General features: G+C 44.1%; 1 protein-coding gene across 1 annotated transcript; it reads left to right on the top strand.

The window, feature by feature from the left end:
* Positions 1–204: 204 nt before the first annotated feature.
* On the top strand, positions 205–14,947 carry LOC310870561 (microspherule protein 1-like; the record flags this gene model as incomplete). The annotated part of the gene is made up of 6 exons (XM_083781802.1): positions 205–372; positions 3,263–3,411; positions 5,002–5,139; positions 6,542–6,690; positions 7,875–7,992; positions 14,774–14,947. Exons 4-6 carry the CDS (start codon positions 6,542–6,544, stop codon positions 14,945–14,947), a joined length of 441 nt encoding a protein of 146 aa, XP_083637928.1. The 5' UTR covers positions 205–372; positions 3,263–3,411; positions 5,002–5,139.
* Positions 14,948–16,762: the final 1,815 nt, after the last annotated feature.

The raw sequence follows: 16,762 nt of genomic DNA, 5'->3' as shown, positions 1-16,762 counted from the left end.
CACACGGACGGACGGACGGACGGACGGAGTGCAAAACATACTCTCCCCCTAGGCCTTCGGCCTGGTGGAGACAAAAATAAGAATCTACAAACTCTCAACGCGTTGATTGTTCTTTCTGCCTTGTTCTCATAGACGTGGTTGCTTGTTTCTCTCCCGCAATCTGGCAACCTTCCGCTAGGTGGCTAATGTTGTTGCTAGCTGTTTTTACACACACAGTATGTAGTTGTATCTAATGTTGCTAAGCTAACGAAGCTAACGACGCCTGTCTGTATATATTATATGATTAGCAGCGCTATTTAATTCATACCATTTCATAGCGAAGGATATAAACAGGATATAACAGAACGGAATAAACAGGAGAGGAACTAAAAGGTTAGTTTTTACCTAAAACTAAAACATTCTCCCACTGGAATGATGTTAGCATCATGCTAGCCAGCTAACAGGATAACCAGCTGGCAGCAAACACACCTCTGTAGTGGAGTTTCAACAACATTATAATTCATATTACAGTATGTATGGTAAACATTCTATTATTCTACCATTAACGTCTTTTTGTTCATATTGTTTCAAGTGTTGTTGATGCCAGAATGTGTCGCTAGATGGCCTAACATTAGCATTAAGGCCGTGTTGTTGTTATTACTTGTAGATGCATCGTATGCACTGTAAACGATGCATCTACAAGTTGTACAATAATTGTGCAATGAGCAATGTGATTGTTATGTCCATATCAAATAAATAAACATAAACATTATGACGTAAACAACGGCTTTTAGTTTAAACGGATTTTGTTTATATCACTGGTCCATGTATGTACTCTTTGGCATCTGAGCCACGGACCACCATCTGATGACATTTAGCCTCTCAGACCCAAAACGAAAGAATATTTTGTTATCGTTGGATTAGATTTTGTCCACAATTATATTGATGTTGGTACCATTAGGAGAGATAACATGGTGTTGGTACCATTAGGAGAGATAACATGATGTTGGTACCATTAGGAGAGATAACATGGTGTTGGTACCATTAGGAGAGATAACATGGTGTTGGTACCATTAGGAGAGATAACATGGTGTTGGTACCATTAGGAGAGATAACATGGTGTTGGTACCATTAGGAGAGATAACATGGTGTTGGTACCATTAGGAGAGATAACATGGTGTTGGTACCATTAGGAGAGATAACATGATGTTGGTACCATTAGGAGAGATAACATGATGTTGGTACCATTAGGAGAGATAACATGATGTTGGTACCATTAGGAGAGATAACATGGTGTTGGTACCATTAGGAGAGATAACATGATGTTGGTACCATTAGGAGAGATAACATGATGTTGGTACCATTAGGAGAGATAACATGATGTTGGTACCATTAGGAGAGATAACATGATGTTGGTACCATTAGGAGAGATAACATGATGTTGGTACCATTAGGAGAGATAACATGGTGTTGGTACCATTAGGAGAGATAACATGATGTTGGTACCATTAGGAGAGATAACATGGTGTTGGTACCATTAGGAGAGATAACATGGTGTTGGTACCATTAGGAGAGATAACATGATGTTGGTACCATTAGGAGAGATAATATGGTGTTGGTAGTGGTACCATTAGGAGAGATAACATGGTGTTGGTACCATTAGGAGAGATAACATGGTGTTGGTACCATTAGGAGAGATAACATGGTGTTGGTACCATTAGGAGAGATAACATGATGTTGGTACCATTAGGAGAGATAACATGGTGTTGGTACCATTAGGAGAGATAACATGGTGTTGGTACCATTAGGAGAGATAACATGATGTTGGTACCATTAGGAGAGATAACATGATGTTGGTACCATTAGGAGAGATAATATGGTGTTGGTACCATTAGGAGAGATAACATGATGTTGGTACCATTAGGAGAGATAACATGGTGTTGGTACCATTAGGAGAGATAACATGATGTTGGTACCATTAGGAGAGATAACATGATGTTGGTACCATTAGGAGAGATAATATGGTGTTGGTACCATTAGGAGAGATAACATGATGTTGGTACCATTAGGAGAGATAACATGGTGTTGGTACCATTAGGAGAGATCAAAATAACAATTCTTCTACATTCTCTAATTTACTTCTTGTAAAGTAAGTAATGCAGATGTTTAACAATAATTTAACTGGAGGTCCATTTGGTTACCAACTCTCCATCATTTAGCTGGGGACCACCTGGAACCCCCTGAAGGACCACTGGTTTACATGATAAGACGTGACTGTCAGTCAACACAGAGAACTGTGACATCACACACATCTAACTTTGCACCAATTATTATTATTTTCTACTTTTACCTTTAGTTTTACTGCACCAATATGTGGAACGCCAACACTCATCAATAAGTGCTGTGCTGTGGTGTGTGTGTGTGTGTGTGTGTGTGTGTGTGTGTGTGTGTGTGTGTGTGTGTGTGTGGGTGGGGGGGGGGGGTTAGCTTCTGCAAAAAAGTCGTCCCCAAACTTTGTCATGTCAAGGACCCCCATTTGAAAAGATATGCCAGGGACCCCCTTAAGAGAAGACTTTTACGGCTCTAGCAGTGATTCTCAACCCGTTTAATTTCAAGGACCCCCAGTTTGACATGAATTAGTCTATGGACCCCCATTTCATGGCATTTCTATTTCTATTAGGGGTCACGATTATGAAATTATGACCGATATCCGATCTCCGATCATCTGCAGGGTCATACCTGCCCATACCGATTCTGACCCGTTCTGATATTATACAGAGGACCACAATGGAAAGAAGCCTATAGGCCCTATAGGGGCTTATTGGTTCAAAGCCTGTTGATAAAGTTTTCAATCAATCAATCAATCAATAAATAGCCTATTCTCTTTTCCAAGTGTCTGTTTTCACAACTGAATGAGAGGAGTACACAAATGAAATGTATTTATTCTTGGCTTGTGAAAATCGATTCAATAATCTGTATAATTTTGAGACCATTCCGATACCAATATATAATTTATATGGCAACGGACTGACCTCATGCTTCCTTCATGCCTGAGTGTCCAAGTTGCTCCTTTACACCTGACAGGGGGGAGTTTCCCTGGTTGGACGTAGTGGAAGGAACACGTTATTCCAACCAGTTCCTTTCCCCTCCATCAGGCGCCCCGGCTGGCCAGGGGGAGTCAGTTTAGTGACCATGATTACTGCATGTTTTTGTGAGGGTACCTACCCTAGGGGACACGGGGCCGATATGACTGACATTTCTCTCTGCCTATCACATTGTCTAGATGCAGGCAGGTGCATCGGTGGGCGGGGCTCAGAGCCGCTCGGAGGATGAGGATTCGCTGGTGATAAAGGAGGTGAAGAGGACGCCGGGACAGGCGTTCTGCGGAGGAGGAGGAGGAGGAGTCGTTCCCAAATGCAGGAGTTCCTCCAGGTTGGAGTTCATTATTAAAAACAGTTTCTGTACGTAAGACGTCCCTGGGCGTCTTAAGGATTAAAAACGAGCTGAGCCTTAGACGTCCTAGCGCATCCTCAATGATACCGGGCGAGATAAGAATATTCAGAATAAATATTTTTCTTTTGGCCCGTTCGCCTTTCGGCTGCCGTATGCTACGCTCTGGGCTCATATTAGCTTGCCGTTGACTTACATGTTAGCGCGGCGGAAAGAATGACTCGTATCTCCTAATCCAGGGCGCTCTCCGTGGTTATGATCGATATGCTGGCGCTTAATTTCTGCTCCTCATCCGTCTCTCCCGCAAAATATGAACGCTTTTTGGATCATATATCGTATAAATTAAAATGATCGCAATGTAAGCTAGCAATGTAAAGTCAACTTTTTTTAGTAGATTGTTTCCGGTTCATGGCTTTCAGAGTAAAAGCGCTGGGACAACCCCGGCCACCCAGAGCTCCTATTTTGAAGCACTTCCGGCACTGATAGTGTTTTAACTCACTGAGACCTGTTGTTCCAGGGACCCCCCAGAAGCAAAGATTTGAGTTAAAAACGTTCACAGTGAAAGAATATATGTATAAACAAGAAAGTAGTTTTTTGCCACTCAGTAGGCGTTCCCGCATTACTTCTGGGTAGGATGATGATGTCGCCTGCAGTGCAGACCCTCTATAGACGGTTAAAGTTATGCTCCACATCCTAGTGTTTGACAGGAGGACCATCCAGATAAATTTAGATCTCTGCCATTATTTCCTATGACAATAAACAATAACAACACTCAATCATCTCGTACCTACAGGTCCATCTCAATGAATTAGAATATTGTGTAAAAGTTCATTTTCTTCCATAATAATATAATTAAAAAAAAAAAAAAACTTTCTTATATTCTCAATTAGTATTTAAAACATTTTTTTTGTTTTAATCTATGATGATTTTTGGTCTTTGGTCTTTTGGTGTTTTAAACATTATGTTATGCTTTAGCTATGAAAAGTAGCAGATCTACAAGCTCATAGCGCGCCACCGAGTGGCGCGCTATGAGCTTGTAGGTCTGCTATTTTTGAAAAATCGTGAAAATATTTATTTCAGAAAACTGGAGGATTTAGAATAATTTCTTTAAATTTCGAGGTCAGGCCTAAATGGGTTAATGTATTTATGCAGTTGATACGACGGTCTGGGCTACTTTTGAACAAATCATTTCATCAATGGGGGCGTGGCATGGAGGTGATCAGCCTGTGGCACTGTTGAGGTGTTATGGAACCTAGTTGTACAGTAGTGGTGATTGACAGCTGTCATTGTTCCCCAGGTCCATCAGCCTAGTTGTACAGTAGTGGTGATTGACAGCTGTCATTGTTCCCCAGGTCCATCAACCTAGTTGTACAGTAGTGGTGATTGACAGCTGTCATTGTTCCCGAGGTCCATCAACCTAGTTGTACAGTAGTGATGATTGACAGCTGTCATTGTTCCCCAGGTCAATCAGCCTAGTTGTACAGTAGTGGTGATTGACAGCTGTCATTGTTCCCCAGGTCAATCAGCCTAGTTGTACAGTAGTGATGATTGACAGCTGTCATTGTTCCTCAGGTCAATCAAGAGGAAGAAGTTTGACGATGAGCTGGTGGAGAGCAGCCTGGTCAAGTCCTCCAGCAGAGTGAAAGGACCGCCCGTCATCGATCAGCCAATCCGCTGCTCTGGGGGTGGCGACCTCTCGTCCAAACAAAAGTACGAGCCATTCGGCTGCTCAGGGGAGGTTAGAGCCAATCCAAACCACAGATTTAAAGTTTCCAAATTTAGTGAAATAAAGAAATAAACAACAAATTGCTCCAGTCAGTGACGTCGAGTCTGTGAGGGCCAGAGGGCCAGGGCCCCCCTGAAGATTTTCATAATATAAAATATATTTACATTTACATTACAGATTTTCTGGGAATTCCGAACATTTTAACACCTTTAGTTTTACTGCACCAATATGTGGAACGCCAACACTCATCAATAAGTGCTGTGCTGTGGTGTGTGTGTGTGTGTGTGTGTGTGGGTGGGGGGTTAGCTTCTGCAAAAAAGTCGTCCCCAAACTTGTCATGTCAAGGACCCCCATTTGAAAAGATATGCCAGGGACCCCCATAAGAGAAGACTTTTACGGCTCTAGCAGTGATTCTCAACCCGTTTAATTTCAAGGACCCCCAGTTTGACATGAATTAGTCTACGGACCCCCATTTCATGGCATTTCTATTTCTATTAGGGAAGCACTGAGAAAACTGTTGCTCCTTTCTTCGTCCTTTTTTTTCTTCTTTTCTTCAAACTTAACTACGGTGGCGGTGGTCTCAAAAACATATGGGAAACTTTGACAGGAAAAGACTCACTCGCCATATAGAAAAGGAAGTAAAACTTAGACTGAGACTTAGAAAAATGGATTTTCTTTCATTTTATCATGCTCTGTGCTCATGGTGCTCTGTGCTCATGGTGCAATTAAAAAGCAAACGTTTCGGTCCTCAGACCTTCGTCAGTGCTATTTCTATTAGGGGTCACGATTATGAAATTATGACCGATATCCGATCATCTGCAGACTGCAGGGTCATACCTGCCATACCGATTCTGACCCATTCTGATATTATACAGAGGACCACAATGGAAAGAAGCCTATAGGCCCTCTAGGGGCTTATTGGTTCAAAGCCTGTTGATAAAGTATTCAATCAATCAATCAATAAATAGCCTATTCTCTTTTCCAAGTGTCTGTTTTCACAACTGAATGAGAGGAGTACACAAATGAAATGTATTTATTTTTGGCTTGTGAAAACCGATTCAATAATCTGTATAATTTTGAGACCATTCCGATACCAATATATAATTTATATATATGGCAACGGACTGACCTCATGCTTCCTTCATGCCTGAGTGTCCAAGTTGCTCCTTTACACCTGACAGGGGGGAGTTTCCCTGGTTGGACGTAGCGCGTGGAAGGAACACGTTATTCCAACCAGTTCCTTTCCCCTCCATCAGGCGCCCCGGCTGGCCAGGGGGGAGGCAGTTTAGTGACCATGATTACTGCATGTTTTTTGTGAGGGTACCTACCCTAGGGGACACGGGGCCGATATGACTGACATTTCTCTCTGCCTATCACATTGTCTAGATGCAGGCAGGTGCATCGGTGGGCGGGGCTCAGAGCCGCTCGGAGGATGAGGATTCGCTGGTGATAAAGGAGGTGAAGAGGACGCCGGGACAGGCGTTCTGCGGAGGAGGAGGAGGAGGAGTCGTTCCCAAATGCAGGAGTTCCTCCAGGTTGGAGTTCATTATTAAAAACAGTTTCTGTACGTAAGACGTCCCTGGGCGTCTTAAGGATTAAAAACGAGCTGAGCCTTAGACGTCCTAGCGCATCCTCAATGATACCGGGCGAGATAAGAATATTCAGAATAAATATTTTTCTTTTGGCCCGTTCGCCTTTCGGCTGCCGTATGCTACGCTCTGGGCTCATATTAGCTTGCCGTTGACTTACATGTTAGCGCGGCGGAAAGAATGACTCGTATCTCCTAATCCAGGGCGCTCTCCGTGGTTATGATCGATATGCTGGCGCTTAATTTCTGCTCCTCATCCGTCTCTCCCGCAAAATATGAACGCTTTTTGGATCATATATCGTATAAATTAAAATGATCGCAATGTAAGCTAGCAATGTAAAGTCAACTTTTTTTAGTAGATTGTTTCCGGTTCATGGCTTTCAGAGTAAAAGCGCTGGGACAACCCCGGCCACCCAGAGCTCCTATTTTGAAGCACTTCCGGCACTGATAGTGTTTTAACTCACTGAGACCTGTTGTTCCAGGGACCCCCCAGAAGCAAAGATTTGAGTTAAAAACGTTCACAGTGAAAGAATATATGTATAAACAAGAAAGTAGTTTTTTGCCACTCAGTAGGCGTTCCCGCATTACTTCTGGGTAGGATGATGATGTCGCCTGCAGTGCATACCCTCTATAGACGGTTAAAGTTATGCTCCACATCCTAGTGTTTGACAGGAGGACCATCCAGATAAATTTAGATCTCTGCCATTATTTCCTATGACAATAAACAATAACAACACTTATCATCTCGTACCTACAGGTCCATCTCAATGAATTAGAATATTGTGTAAAAGTTAATTTTCTTCCATAATAATATAATAAAAAAAAAATGAAACTTTCTTCTCAATTAGTATTTAAAACATTTTTTTATTTTAATCTATGATGATTTTTGGTCTTTGGTCTTTTGGTGTTTTAAACATTATGTTATGCTTTAGCTATGAAAAATAGCAGATCTACAAGCTCATAGCGCGCCACCGACCTTGTAGGTCTGGTATTTTTGAAAAATCGTGAAAATATTTATTTCAGAAAACTGGAGGATTTAGAATAATTTCTTTAAATTTCGAGGTCAGGCCTAAATGGGTTAATGTATGCAGTTAATATGTGGTCTGGGCTACTTTTGTCATTGTTCCCCAGGTCAATCAGCCTAGTGGAGAGCAGCCTGGTCAAGTCCTCCAGCAGAGTGAAAGGACCGCCCGTCATCGATCAGCCAATCCGCTGCTCTGGGGGCGGTGACCTCTCGTCCAAACAAAAGGTACGAGCCAATCGGCTGCTCAGGGGAGGTTAGAGCCAAGGACAACAGCAGTAGCTGTGTGTGTGTGGGGTGAGTTTAGTGAATGATAAGGGGACGTCGCAGGACAACAGCAGTAGCTGTGTGTGTGTGGGGTGAGTTTAGTGAACGATAAGGGGACGTCACAGGACAACAGCAGTAGCTGTGTGTGTGGGGGGAGTTTAGTGAACGATAAGGGGACGTCTCAGGACAACAGCAGTAGCTGTGTGTGTGTGGGGTGAGTTTAGTGAATGATAAGGGGACGTCACAGGACAACAGCAGTAGCTGTGTGTGTGGGGGGAGTTTAGTGAACGATAAGGGGACGTCACAGGACAACAGCAGTAGCTGTGTGTGTGGGGGGAGTTTAGTGAACGATAAGGGGACGTCACAGGACAACAGCAGTAGCTGTGTGTGTGTGGGGTGAGTTTAGTGAACGATAAGGGGACGTCACAGGACAACAGCAGTAGCTGTGTGTGTGGGGGGAGTTTAGTGAACGATAAGGGGACGTCACAGGACAACAGCAGTAGCTGTGTGTGTGTGGGGTGAGTTTAGTGAACGATAAGGGGACGTCACAGGACAACAGCAGTAGCTGTGTGTGTGGGGTGAGTTTAGTGAATGATAAGGGGACGTCTCAGGACAACAGCAGTAGCTGTGTGTGTGTATCAGGGTGAGTTTAGTGAACGATAAGGGGACGTTGCAGGACAACAGCAGTAGCTGTGTGTGTGTGGGGTGAGTTTAGTGAATGATAAGGGGACGTCTCAGGACAACAGCAGTAGCTGTGTGTGTGTGTGGTGAGTTTAGTGAACGATAAGGGGACGTCTCAGGACAACAGCAGTAGCTGTGTGTGTGTGTGGGGTGAGTTTAGTGAATGATAAGGGGACGTCTCAGGACAACAGCAGTAGCTGTGTGTGTGGGGTGAGTTTAGTGAATGATAAGGGGACGTCTCAGGACAACAGCAGTAGCTGTGTGTGTGTATCAGGGTGAGTTTAGTGAACGATAAGGGGACGTTGCAGGACAACAGCAGTAGCTGTGTGTGTGTGGGGTGAGTTTAGTGAATGATAAGGGGACGTCTCAGGACAACAGCAGTAGCTGTGTGTGTGTGGGGTGAGTTTAGTGAATGATAAGGGGACGTTGCAGGACAACAGCAGTAGCTGTGTGTGTGTGGGGTGAGTTTAGTGAATGATAAGGGGACGTCTCAGGACAACAGCAGTAGCTGTGTGTGTGTGGGGTGAGTTTAGTGAACGATAAGGGGACGTCTCAGGACAACAGCTGTAAGAGCCAAAGTGGTTATATGTGTAATTCATATTTTTATTTGCCTTATTGCATTTATGTTTAATGGTGTTCAGCTTTACATGCTTAGACATAATTTTGGCAGTTGGTAAAGAGCGCCCCCTGAAGTTTGATTTAGTGTTTATGATGCGCAGCTGAGGAGGGGAATTAGTTTGGTTACTCAACATGAGGAAAAGAGGGTTTTGAGACGCTAGTTTGACCCGTGGAACTCTACAGTTTTGACCGTGATTCTCGGGTATTTTTTCGTTTTTTGTGCATTTCCTGTACTGCAACATTCTTTCACTAAACTTCATCATCAACATCATCTGCCTTGTGGAGTCTTTCTGTGATTAGGCTACTGTGGTCCAGTTTCTACCTGTGCATTACGTGTCATCTCAAACCTGTGTCAAACTGGCGGATGTGGCTACTAGACATCATGGAACATTATTTTTTGGAAACAAATGCCACTACATTAGTCAAAACTGTTTCCACATGACTGGAAAACGCTAGAAAGTGTCTTCTGAGCAACATATGCACCCAGCAGCAAGGCTGAAACCGTTTTTGTGGAACTTGTGACTGTTTAATTGAAGATAATTTTCGATTTTGTGGAAAACTGTCATAAGTAGCTCGGTTTAACGTGAAGCTGGTGACGTCATTATGGAGGACGAAGGCACGATGCATTCAGAGCAGCAAGATGATGCAGTGGTCGACCCTGGCCACAAGAGGGAACCAAAACTAACCCCTAAGGCTTTAGAAGACAAACTGCACAGGCTCATGAATGCAAGGAGATACAAGCTCAGAGTATTTACTGCAAAGAAGAAAGAAATTGAAATGCTTATGGAACATGATTACAATTTGGAGGAAATTGAAGATGTACTTTTAATAAACCTACAACAAATCCTTGAAGGTTTCATTGAAGCAAACAATGCCGTGCTACCTTTAATTATTCAGGAAGAGCAAGATGCAGACCAAGAACAATGTTTTCAACCGAAATTAGACTACTTTCATGACTTTATTAAGGAGACAAATGAATGGATAGTGGAAGCCAGACAAAGACGGCTTACGACGGCACAGAAATGTGACGAAGAAGTGACTCCCATGGACAGTGTCTCTGTGGTCTCTGAGGTGCCCACTTTAAAACGCAGAACGGGCAAATCCAGTACTGGACAGGGGTCTGTCAGTGGTCTTTCCCGGCACAGTGGTGCTTCAGCCGCTTCCTCAGCTCGTTTAAGGGAAGAAGCCAACAGGGCAGCACTAATTGCAAAGGCAGCTGCCATACAGAAACAACAAGAATTGGAGTTGCAACAAGCACAATTAAATGCTAAAATGGCACAGTTGCAAGTGGAAACAGCTATTGCAGTGTCTACTGCAAAAATCAAGGTTTATTCAGAGTTTGAAGCCCCACAGCATAACATGCAACTACAGATGAAGCCTGATGAGGGTGCTACTTCGGCTCCTAATCACCCACAAAGGCAGATGGGCTCATTGCCACACACAACCGATGTCAGACGCAAGACGACGGGCTCAGTACCACAGTATATACCTGGCTTTGCTGACGTCAGGTCTGTGAGATATCAGGATCAGCCACCAAGGCAGGAGTATGCCTATGGTGAGCAGCAACACGATGATGGAATGGGAAACATAGTTAAAGTGATGCAGAGGCAGAACGACATCACGGAGATGCTTGCAAGGCAACAACTGATTTCTCACCTTCCTCAAGTGAGCATCCCAGTTTTCCATGGCGACCCACTCCAATACAGATCTTTTATGAGAGCGTTTGAACACGCAATTGAATCAAAGACACAGAACGATGCAGACAAGCTCTACTACCTAGAACAATATACTTTGGGAGAGCCGAGAGACCTCGTCAGGAGCTGCCAACATATGACGTCTACGCGCGGTTTCAAAGAAGCAATGAAGCTACTCACAGAACATTACGGAAACGAGTTAAAGATCGCCACTGCTTACATGGAGAAGGCATTCCAGTGGCCTTCAATAAAGTCAGAAGATGGCAAATCACTGCACTCTTTCTCGCTGTTTCTTGTGTCATGTCGCAACGCCATGGAGGACATTGAATACATGGATGAGATGGACAACCCTGCTAACATGAGAGCCATCATCTCAAAGCTCCCTTACAAACTCCGTGGGAGATGGAGAGGTGCTGCTTTCGACCTCCAAGAGAGAGGGCGGGGACGAGCCAAGTTTTCGGACTTAGTCAGGTTCATTGATAGGCAGGCTAAAGTCATCATGGACCCGCTCTTCGGGAATATTGCAGACGCTGGACCTGCTGCGGAAAGAAGAGACAAAAACACAGCACCAGCGAAAGGTTTCAATAAAGGTGAAACTACAAGGAGTAGCTTTGCAACAAACGTCTCAAGTGAAGAACAAGCACAGCGCCCTCCTAAGACAAAGAATGACACTACCCCTTTCAATGTGGCTCTTGTCGAGCCTTGCCTATTCTGTGAAAAGAGCCATGCTTTGGAAGTCTGTCACTCCTTCCGTGACAAACCACACAACGACAAAGTTGAGTTTTTGAAAAAGTCTGGACTCTGTTTTGGATGTTTAGTTAAGGGACACCGAAGTTCAGAGTGTACAAAGAAGTCAAGCTGCCAAGTGTGCTCTGGGAAACACCCCAGTCTGCTCCATATATTCAAGCCAGTGCTAAGTTCCAGTGAAAATGCTGACAACGGTGAGAGAGAACAAACCACCTCAAGATCTGTTGTGTCTGTACATGAAGAAACCAGTGCGTATACTGGGGCCGGTAATGGAGATGGAATCCTCGCTATTGTGCCTGTCCGTGTCAAATCCAAGAAAAGTTCGAAGTCAGTGGAGACTTATGCCTTTATGGACCCGGGCAGCACAGGTACGTTTTGCACCGAAGACTTAGCCAGGCAGCTGAACCTTACTGGCAGAAAGACAGAGATTATCCTGCAAACCATGAATCTAAAAGGGAGCATTTACAGTCATGTGCTCTCTGATATGGAAGTGAGCAGTCTAGAAGAAAACAACTTCATAGACCTGCCCAAAGTGTTCACACAGAAGGAGATACCAGTGAGCAGACAGAACATTCCTTTGCAGAGGGATGTAGACAGATGGCCGTACTTGAGAGAGGTGAAACTGCCATACATTGATGCCAAGGTGGGACTCATGATTGGGACCAACGCCCACAAGGCAATGGAGCCGTGGAGAGTAATAAACAGTCAGGGCAACGGACCGTACGCTGTCAAGACAGCCCTTGGCTGGGTCATAAACGGTCCACTCAAAGAACATAAGGATGCCACTTCAGAAAGTGGTGAACGGCAATGGTTCACTGTTAATCGAATCTCTCTGCAGAGCATTGAGGAGTTAACAGTACAACAATACAACCACGACTGTCCTGAGAGGAACTGTGATGACAAGGTGGAGATGTCTTTGGAGGACCATCAGTTTATGGACAAGATGACAAGCTCTGTTCATCAGGTTGATGGGCACTACTATCTCAACTTACCCGTGAAGAGACAAAGTCTCACCTTGCCAAAAGATCGGAGCGTTGCCGTGCAGCGTGCAGTCAACTTGAAGAGGAAACCCAGCAAGAATCCTGAATTTCACGAGGAATACACAACCTTCGTGAACAACATGCTCGACAAAGGTCATGCAGTTCAGGTACGTGAGAACGAAGACGGTCAGTCACACTACGCTTTCTTAATGGGAAAGTCTAGGGTGGCACCTCTAAAGCAGACCACTATCCCACGCATGGAACTGACAGCAGCCGCCGTAGCTGTAAAAGTGGACAAGATGATGAAAAAGGAACTTCAGCTCGCCGACAGAGTTGCTGTCGTCAGGGATAACACAAGATCAACACAGAGGAGGTACGTCGACTCCTCACTGAATCCAGCAGACTGTGCGTCACGCGGACAAACAGCAGAGACCTTCTTGAAGAACCACAGTTGGATCTGTGGACCATCTTACTTTCAGACACCAGAAGAACAGTGGCCTGAACACCCTGATCTACAACAGGTCAAGCCTGATGACATTGAACTGAGGAAATCAGTCACAGTGAATGTGAACCTAACTCACACAGAGGAAAGTCCTGTGAGCAAGCTGATTCTTCACTACAAGTGGTTTCGACTGAAGAAGGCCGTTGCATGGCTGCTCAAGCTCAAACGGATCTGCCCCTTCTACAAGAACGCCAAAAATGGTCTCAAGTCAAGAGGAACCTGGCACCGGACGATGTTGTCCTGATCGTGGACGACACTGCCCCCCGTAACTCATGGACTATGGGCAGGGTTCTAAAGACTATTCCATACAAGAACGGTCTGGTCCGCAGAGTCCTGATTAAGACGAAGACCAACACCTTGGAGAGGCCTATTGACAAGCTTTGCCTGCTTTGTGAAGCCGACGTTTAAGAAAAGGCCAAGATGGAAAGAGAAAGACATTTGTGAACAAGTATTTGATTGTTGAAATTGGCTCTTGATAAGTTTTTGTGTTTTGTAATTGATATGCTTCCTGCCTATTCAATTAGGGGCCGGTAATGTAAGAGCCAAAGTGGTTATATGTGTAATTCATATTTTTATTTGCCTTATTGCATTTATGTTTAATGGTGTTCAGCTTTACATGCTTAGACATAATTTTGGCAGTTGGTAAAGAGCGCCCCCTGAAGTTTGATTTAGTGTTTATGATGCGCAGCTGAGGAGGGGAATTAGTTTGGTTACTCAACATGAGGAAAAGAGGGTTTTGAGACGCTAGTTTGACCCGTGGAACTCTACAGTTTTGACCGTGATTCTCGGGTATTTTTTCGTTTTTTGTGCATTTCCTGTACTGCAACATTCTTTCACTAAACTTCATCATCAACATCATCTGCCTTGTGGAGTCTTTCTGTGATTAGGCTACTGTGGTCCAGTTTCTACCTGTGCATTACGTGTCATCTCAAACCTGTGTCAAACTGGCGGATGTGGCTACTAGACATCATGGAACATTATTTTTTGGAAACAAATGCCACTACAACAGCAGTAGCTGTGTGTGTGTGGGGTGAGTTTAGTGAACGATAAGGGGACGTCTCAGGACAACAGCAGTAGCTGTGCGGTGCGCATTGATACGATGTCTAACCCTAACCTGCACCACAGACCAATAAGAAGCCTCGGGTCAACTTATACGTCTTGGCATGCCCCGCCTACCTTGGAGTAGGTCAAACTAATCACAGAACTCAGTGAATCTAAAACTATTTATGCTTTTGTTTTGTTTTTGTACACGCAGGGCAAAGTTGAGTTCTATGCCTTTTAACCCTTTAGGCCTGAGATCAGATTCTAAAAATGTCTTCTACATCCTGACAGTTTTCTGAAAAAGCTATGTTTCTATGTCAGTCGTTCTTCGATTTTTCAAGAATAGCAGACCTACAAGCTTGAGCTTGTAGATCTGCTATTTTTCAATAGCTAAAGCATAACATAATGCTAATATCAAAAGGGGTTCCTGCCCAAAATGGGTTAATTAATATCCACCTTCATCATGCTCTTCCTGTCAGGTGACCAAATCTAGCACGGGTCTGACCCCGCCCCTAGCCATGGTGGTGACTCCGCCCCCAATCAGCAAGAGAATGAAGAAGAGCAAACAGCCGTTACAGGTCACTAAAGACCTGGGCAGGTGGAAGCCTACCGACGACCTGCTGCTAATTAACGCTGTGCTACAGGTGAGTTAACGACCTGCTGCTAATTAACGCTGTGCTACAGGTGAGTTAACGACCTGCTGCTAATTAACGCTGTGCTACAGGTGAGTTAACGACCTGCTGCTAATTAACGCTGTGCTACAGGTGAGTTAACGACCTGCTGCTTATTAACGCTGTGCTACAGGTGAGTTAACGACCTGCTAATTAACGCTGTGCTACAGGTGAGTTAACGACCTGCTGCTAATTAACGCTGTGCTACAGGTGAGTTAACGACCTGCTAATTAACGCTGTGCTACAGGTGAGTTAACGACCTGCTAATTAAGTAACGCTGTGCTACACCCTCAGGGGGGCCTCCACGCTCCAACTGAACGTCAGGCGTCAGTCAACCCCCCGCCACTCTTGGCCCTCTCTCTCTCTCTCTCTCTCTCACTGCCTTGCTCTCTCCCACAATGTTAATGTTAAAGGTCCAATGACACGCCCCAAAATTAATATGGGTGGTACAATACATCACGTGGGCTGACTGAAAACAGTTTGAAACAGTTTGAAACAGGGCTACGGCGCTAGCAACAAGCGTCATACCACTTTGAGTGGCAGTCGGTGGGAAATGCTCTCGCCACAGAATTTACTAGTATTCTGGCCATAATAATCATTCTGGTCGGCCCCAGCTGTTGGTACGCAGAAGCGCTTCCCGGCACTTGATTGACAGCGCATTTTTAATTTTGACGACGCATGCGCACTGGCGCACTGGCTTATGTGCAGCCCTGATTATTAAAATGGGCTTAAATTGACACTTCACTGTCATCTGTTCTCTAGTTAGATCAGGTATCACAATCCGTGGCTGGATGAGGTTACAGTTGCCATTACACTAAAGTTGGATATTATTACATCCATCAAAATGTCAGCCACACTAATCCTCATTTCCGTGGCGTGTGTTTGTGCGTCTTCCTCCTCCTAGATTCCAAAGGCTCTTGTCGTCCTCATCAAGTGTTGGAGAGAAGAGGAGAGGAGAGGAGAGGAGAGGAGAGGAGAGGAGAGGAGAGGAGAGGAGAGGAGAGGAGAGGAGAGGAGAGGAGAGGAGAGGAGAGGAGAGACCTGCTGGGCCGAGGCCGAGGGGCTGACAGTACACAGAGGAGATACCGAGGGAGGGCTGTAAGGTAGGCTAAAATCAAACGCACCTTGTGCAGATTCTTGTTCTTTTTCTGTTAATTCATGGAAACTGTCTCCTGCTCAGAACCACCTGTCCACTAATAGAATATACTGTTCTGTTGATTTGTTACTTTTTAAAGTAAAACTCTAGCAAAAAAAATAATGTCAACAAGGCAGTTTTTTCCTTTTTGTATTTGTATTTGTATTATATATTTTTGGAGGATCATGTATGAGAGTCAGTCTATTTGTCTCTTTGCTTTGTCTTTCACAGAGCAGAAGGGGGGGGGGGGGCTGTAAGGTAGGGCATTCACTTCTAGTAATTTTTACTAGTTGACAAGTTGTTTAGTTTGCTAGTTGACTAGTTGTTTAACTACCAATTATGTAAAAATATATATATTTGTACATTTAAAAACTGTGTAGATTGGTGACTATAACTATAATCTACCTGATCTTGAGGCCTACAAAAAATATATTTGCATTTTTTTCTTATTTAGTACCAACAAGGTAGTGGATTTACAGTGGATATACTAGTCGACTAGTTGAATAGTCCACTAGTTGCTTAAAGCCCTTATAGTAAGGTAGGCTAAAATCAAACACACCTTGTGCAGATTCTTGTTATTTTTCTGTTAATTCATGGAAACTGTGAAACTGTGTCAGAACTTACTGTTCTGTTGATGTGTTACTTTTTAAAGGTATTTTCTC

Source organism: Protomyctophum parallelum, assembly GCF_964188405.1.
Source record: "Protomyctophum parallelum genome assembly, chromosome: 14".
Taxonomy (NCBI): domain Eukaryota; kingdom Metazoa; phylum Chordata; class Actinopteri; order Myctophiformes; family Myctophidae; genus Protomyctophum; species Protomyctophum parallelum.
Note: the sequence above shows the minus strand (reverse complement) of the source record. Positions and strands in the feature narration are given on the sequence as shown.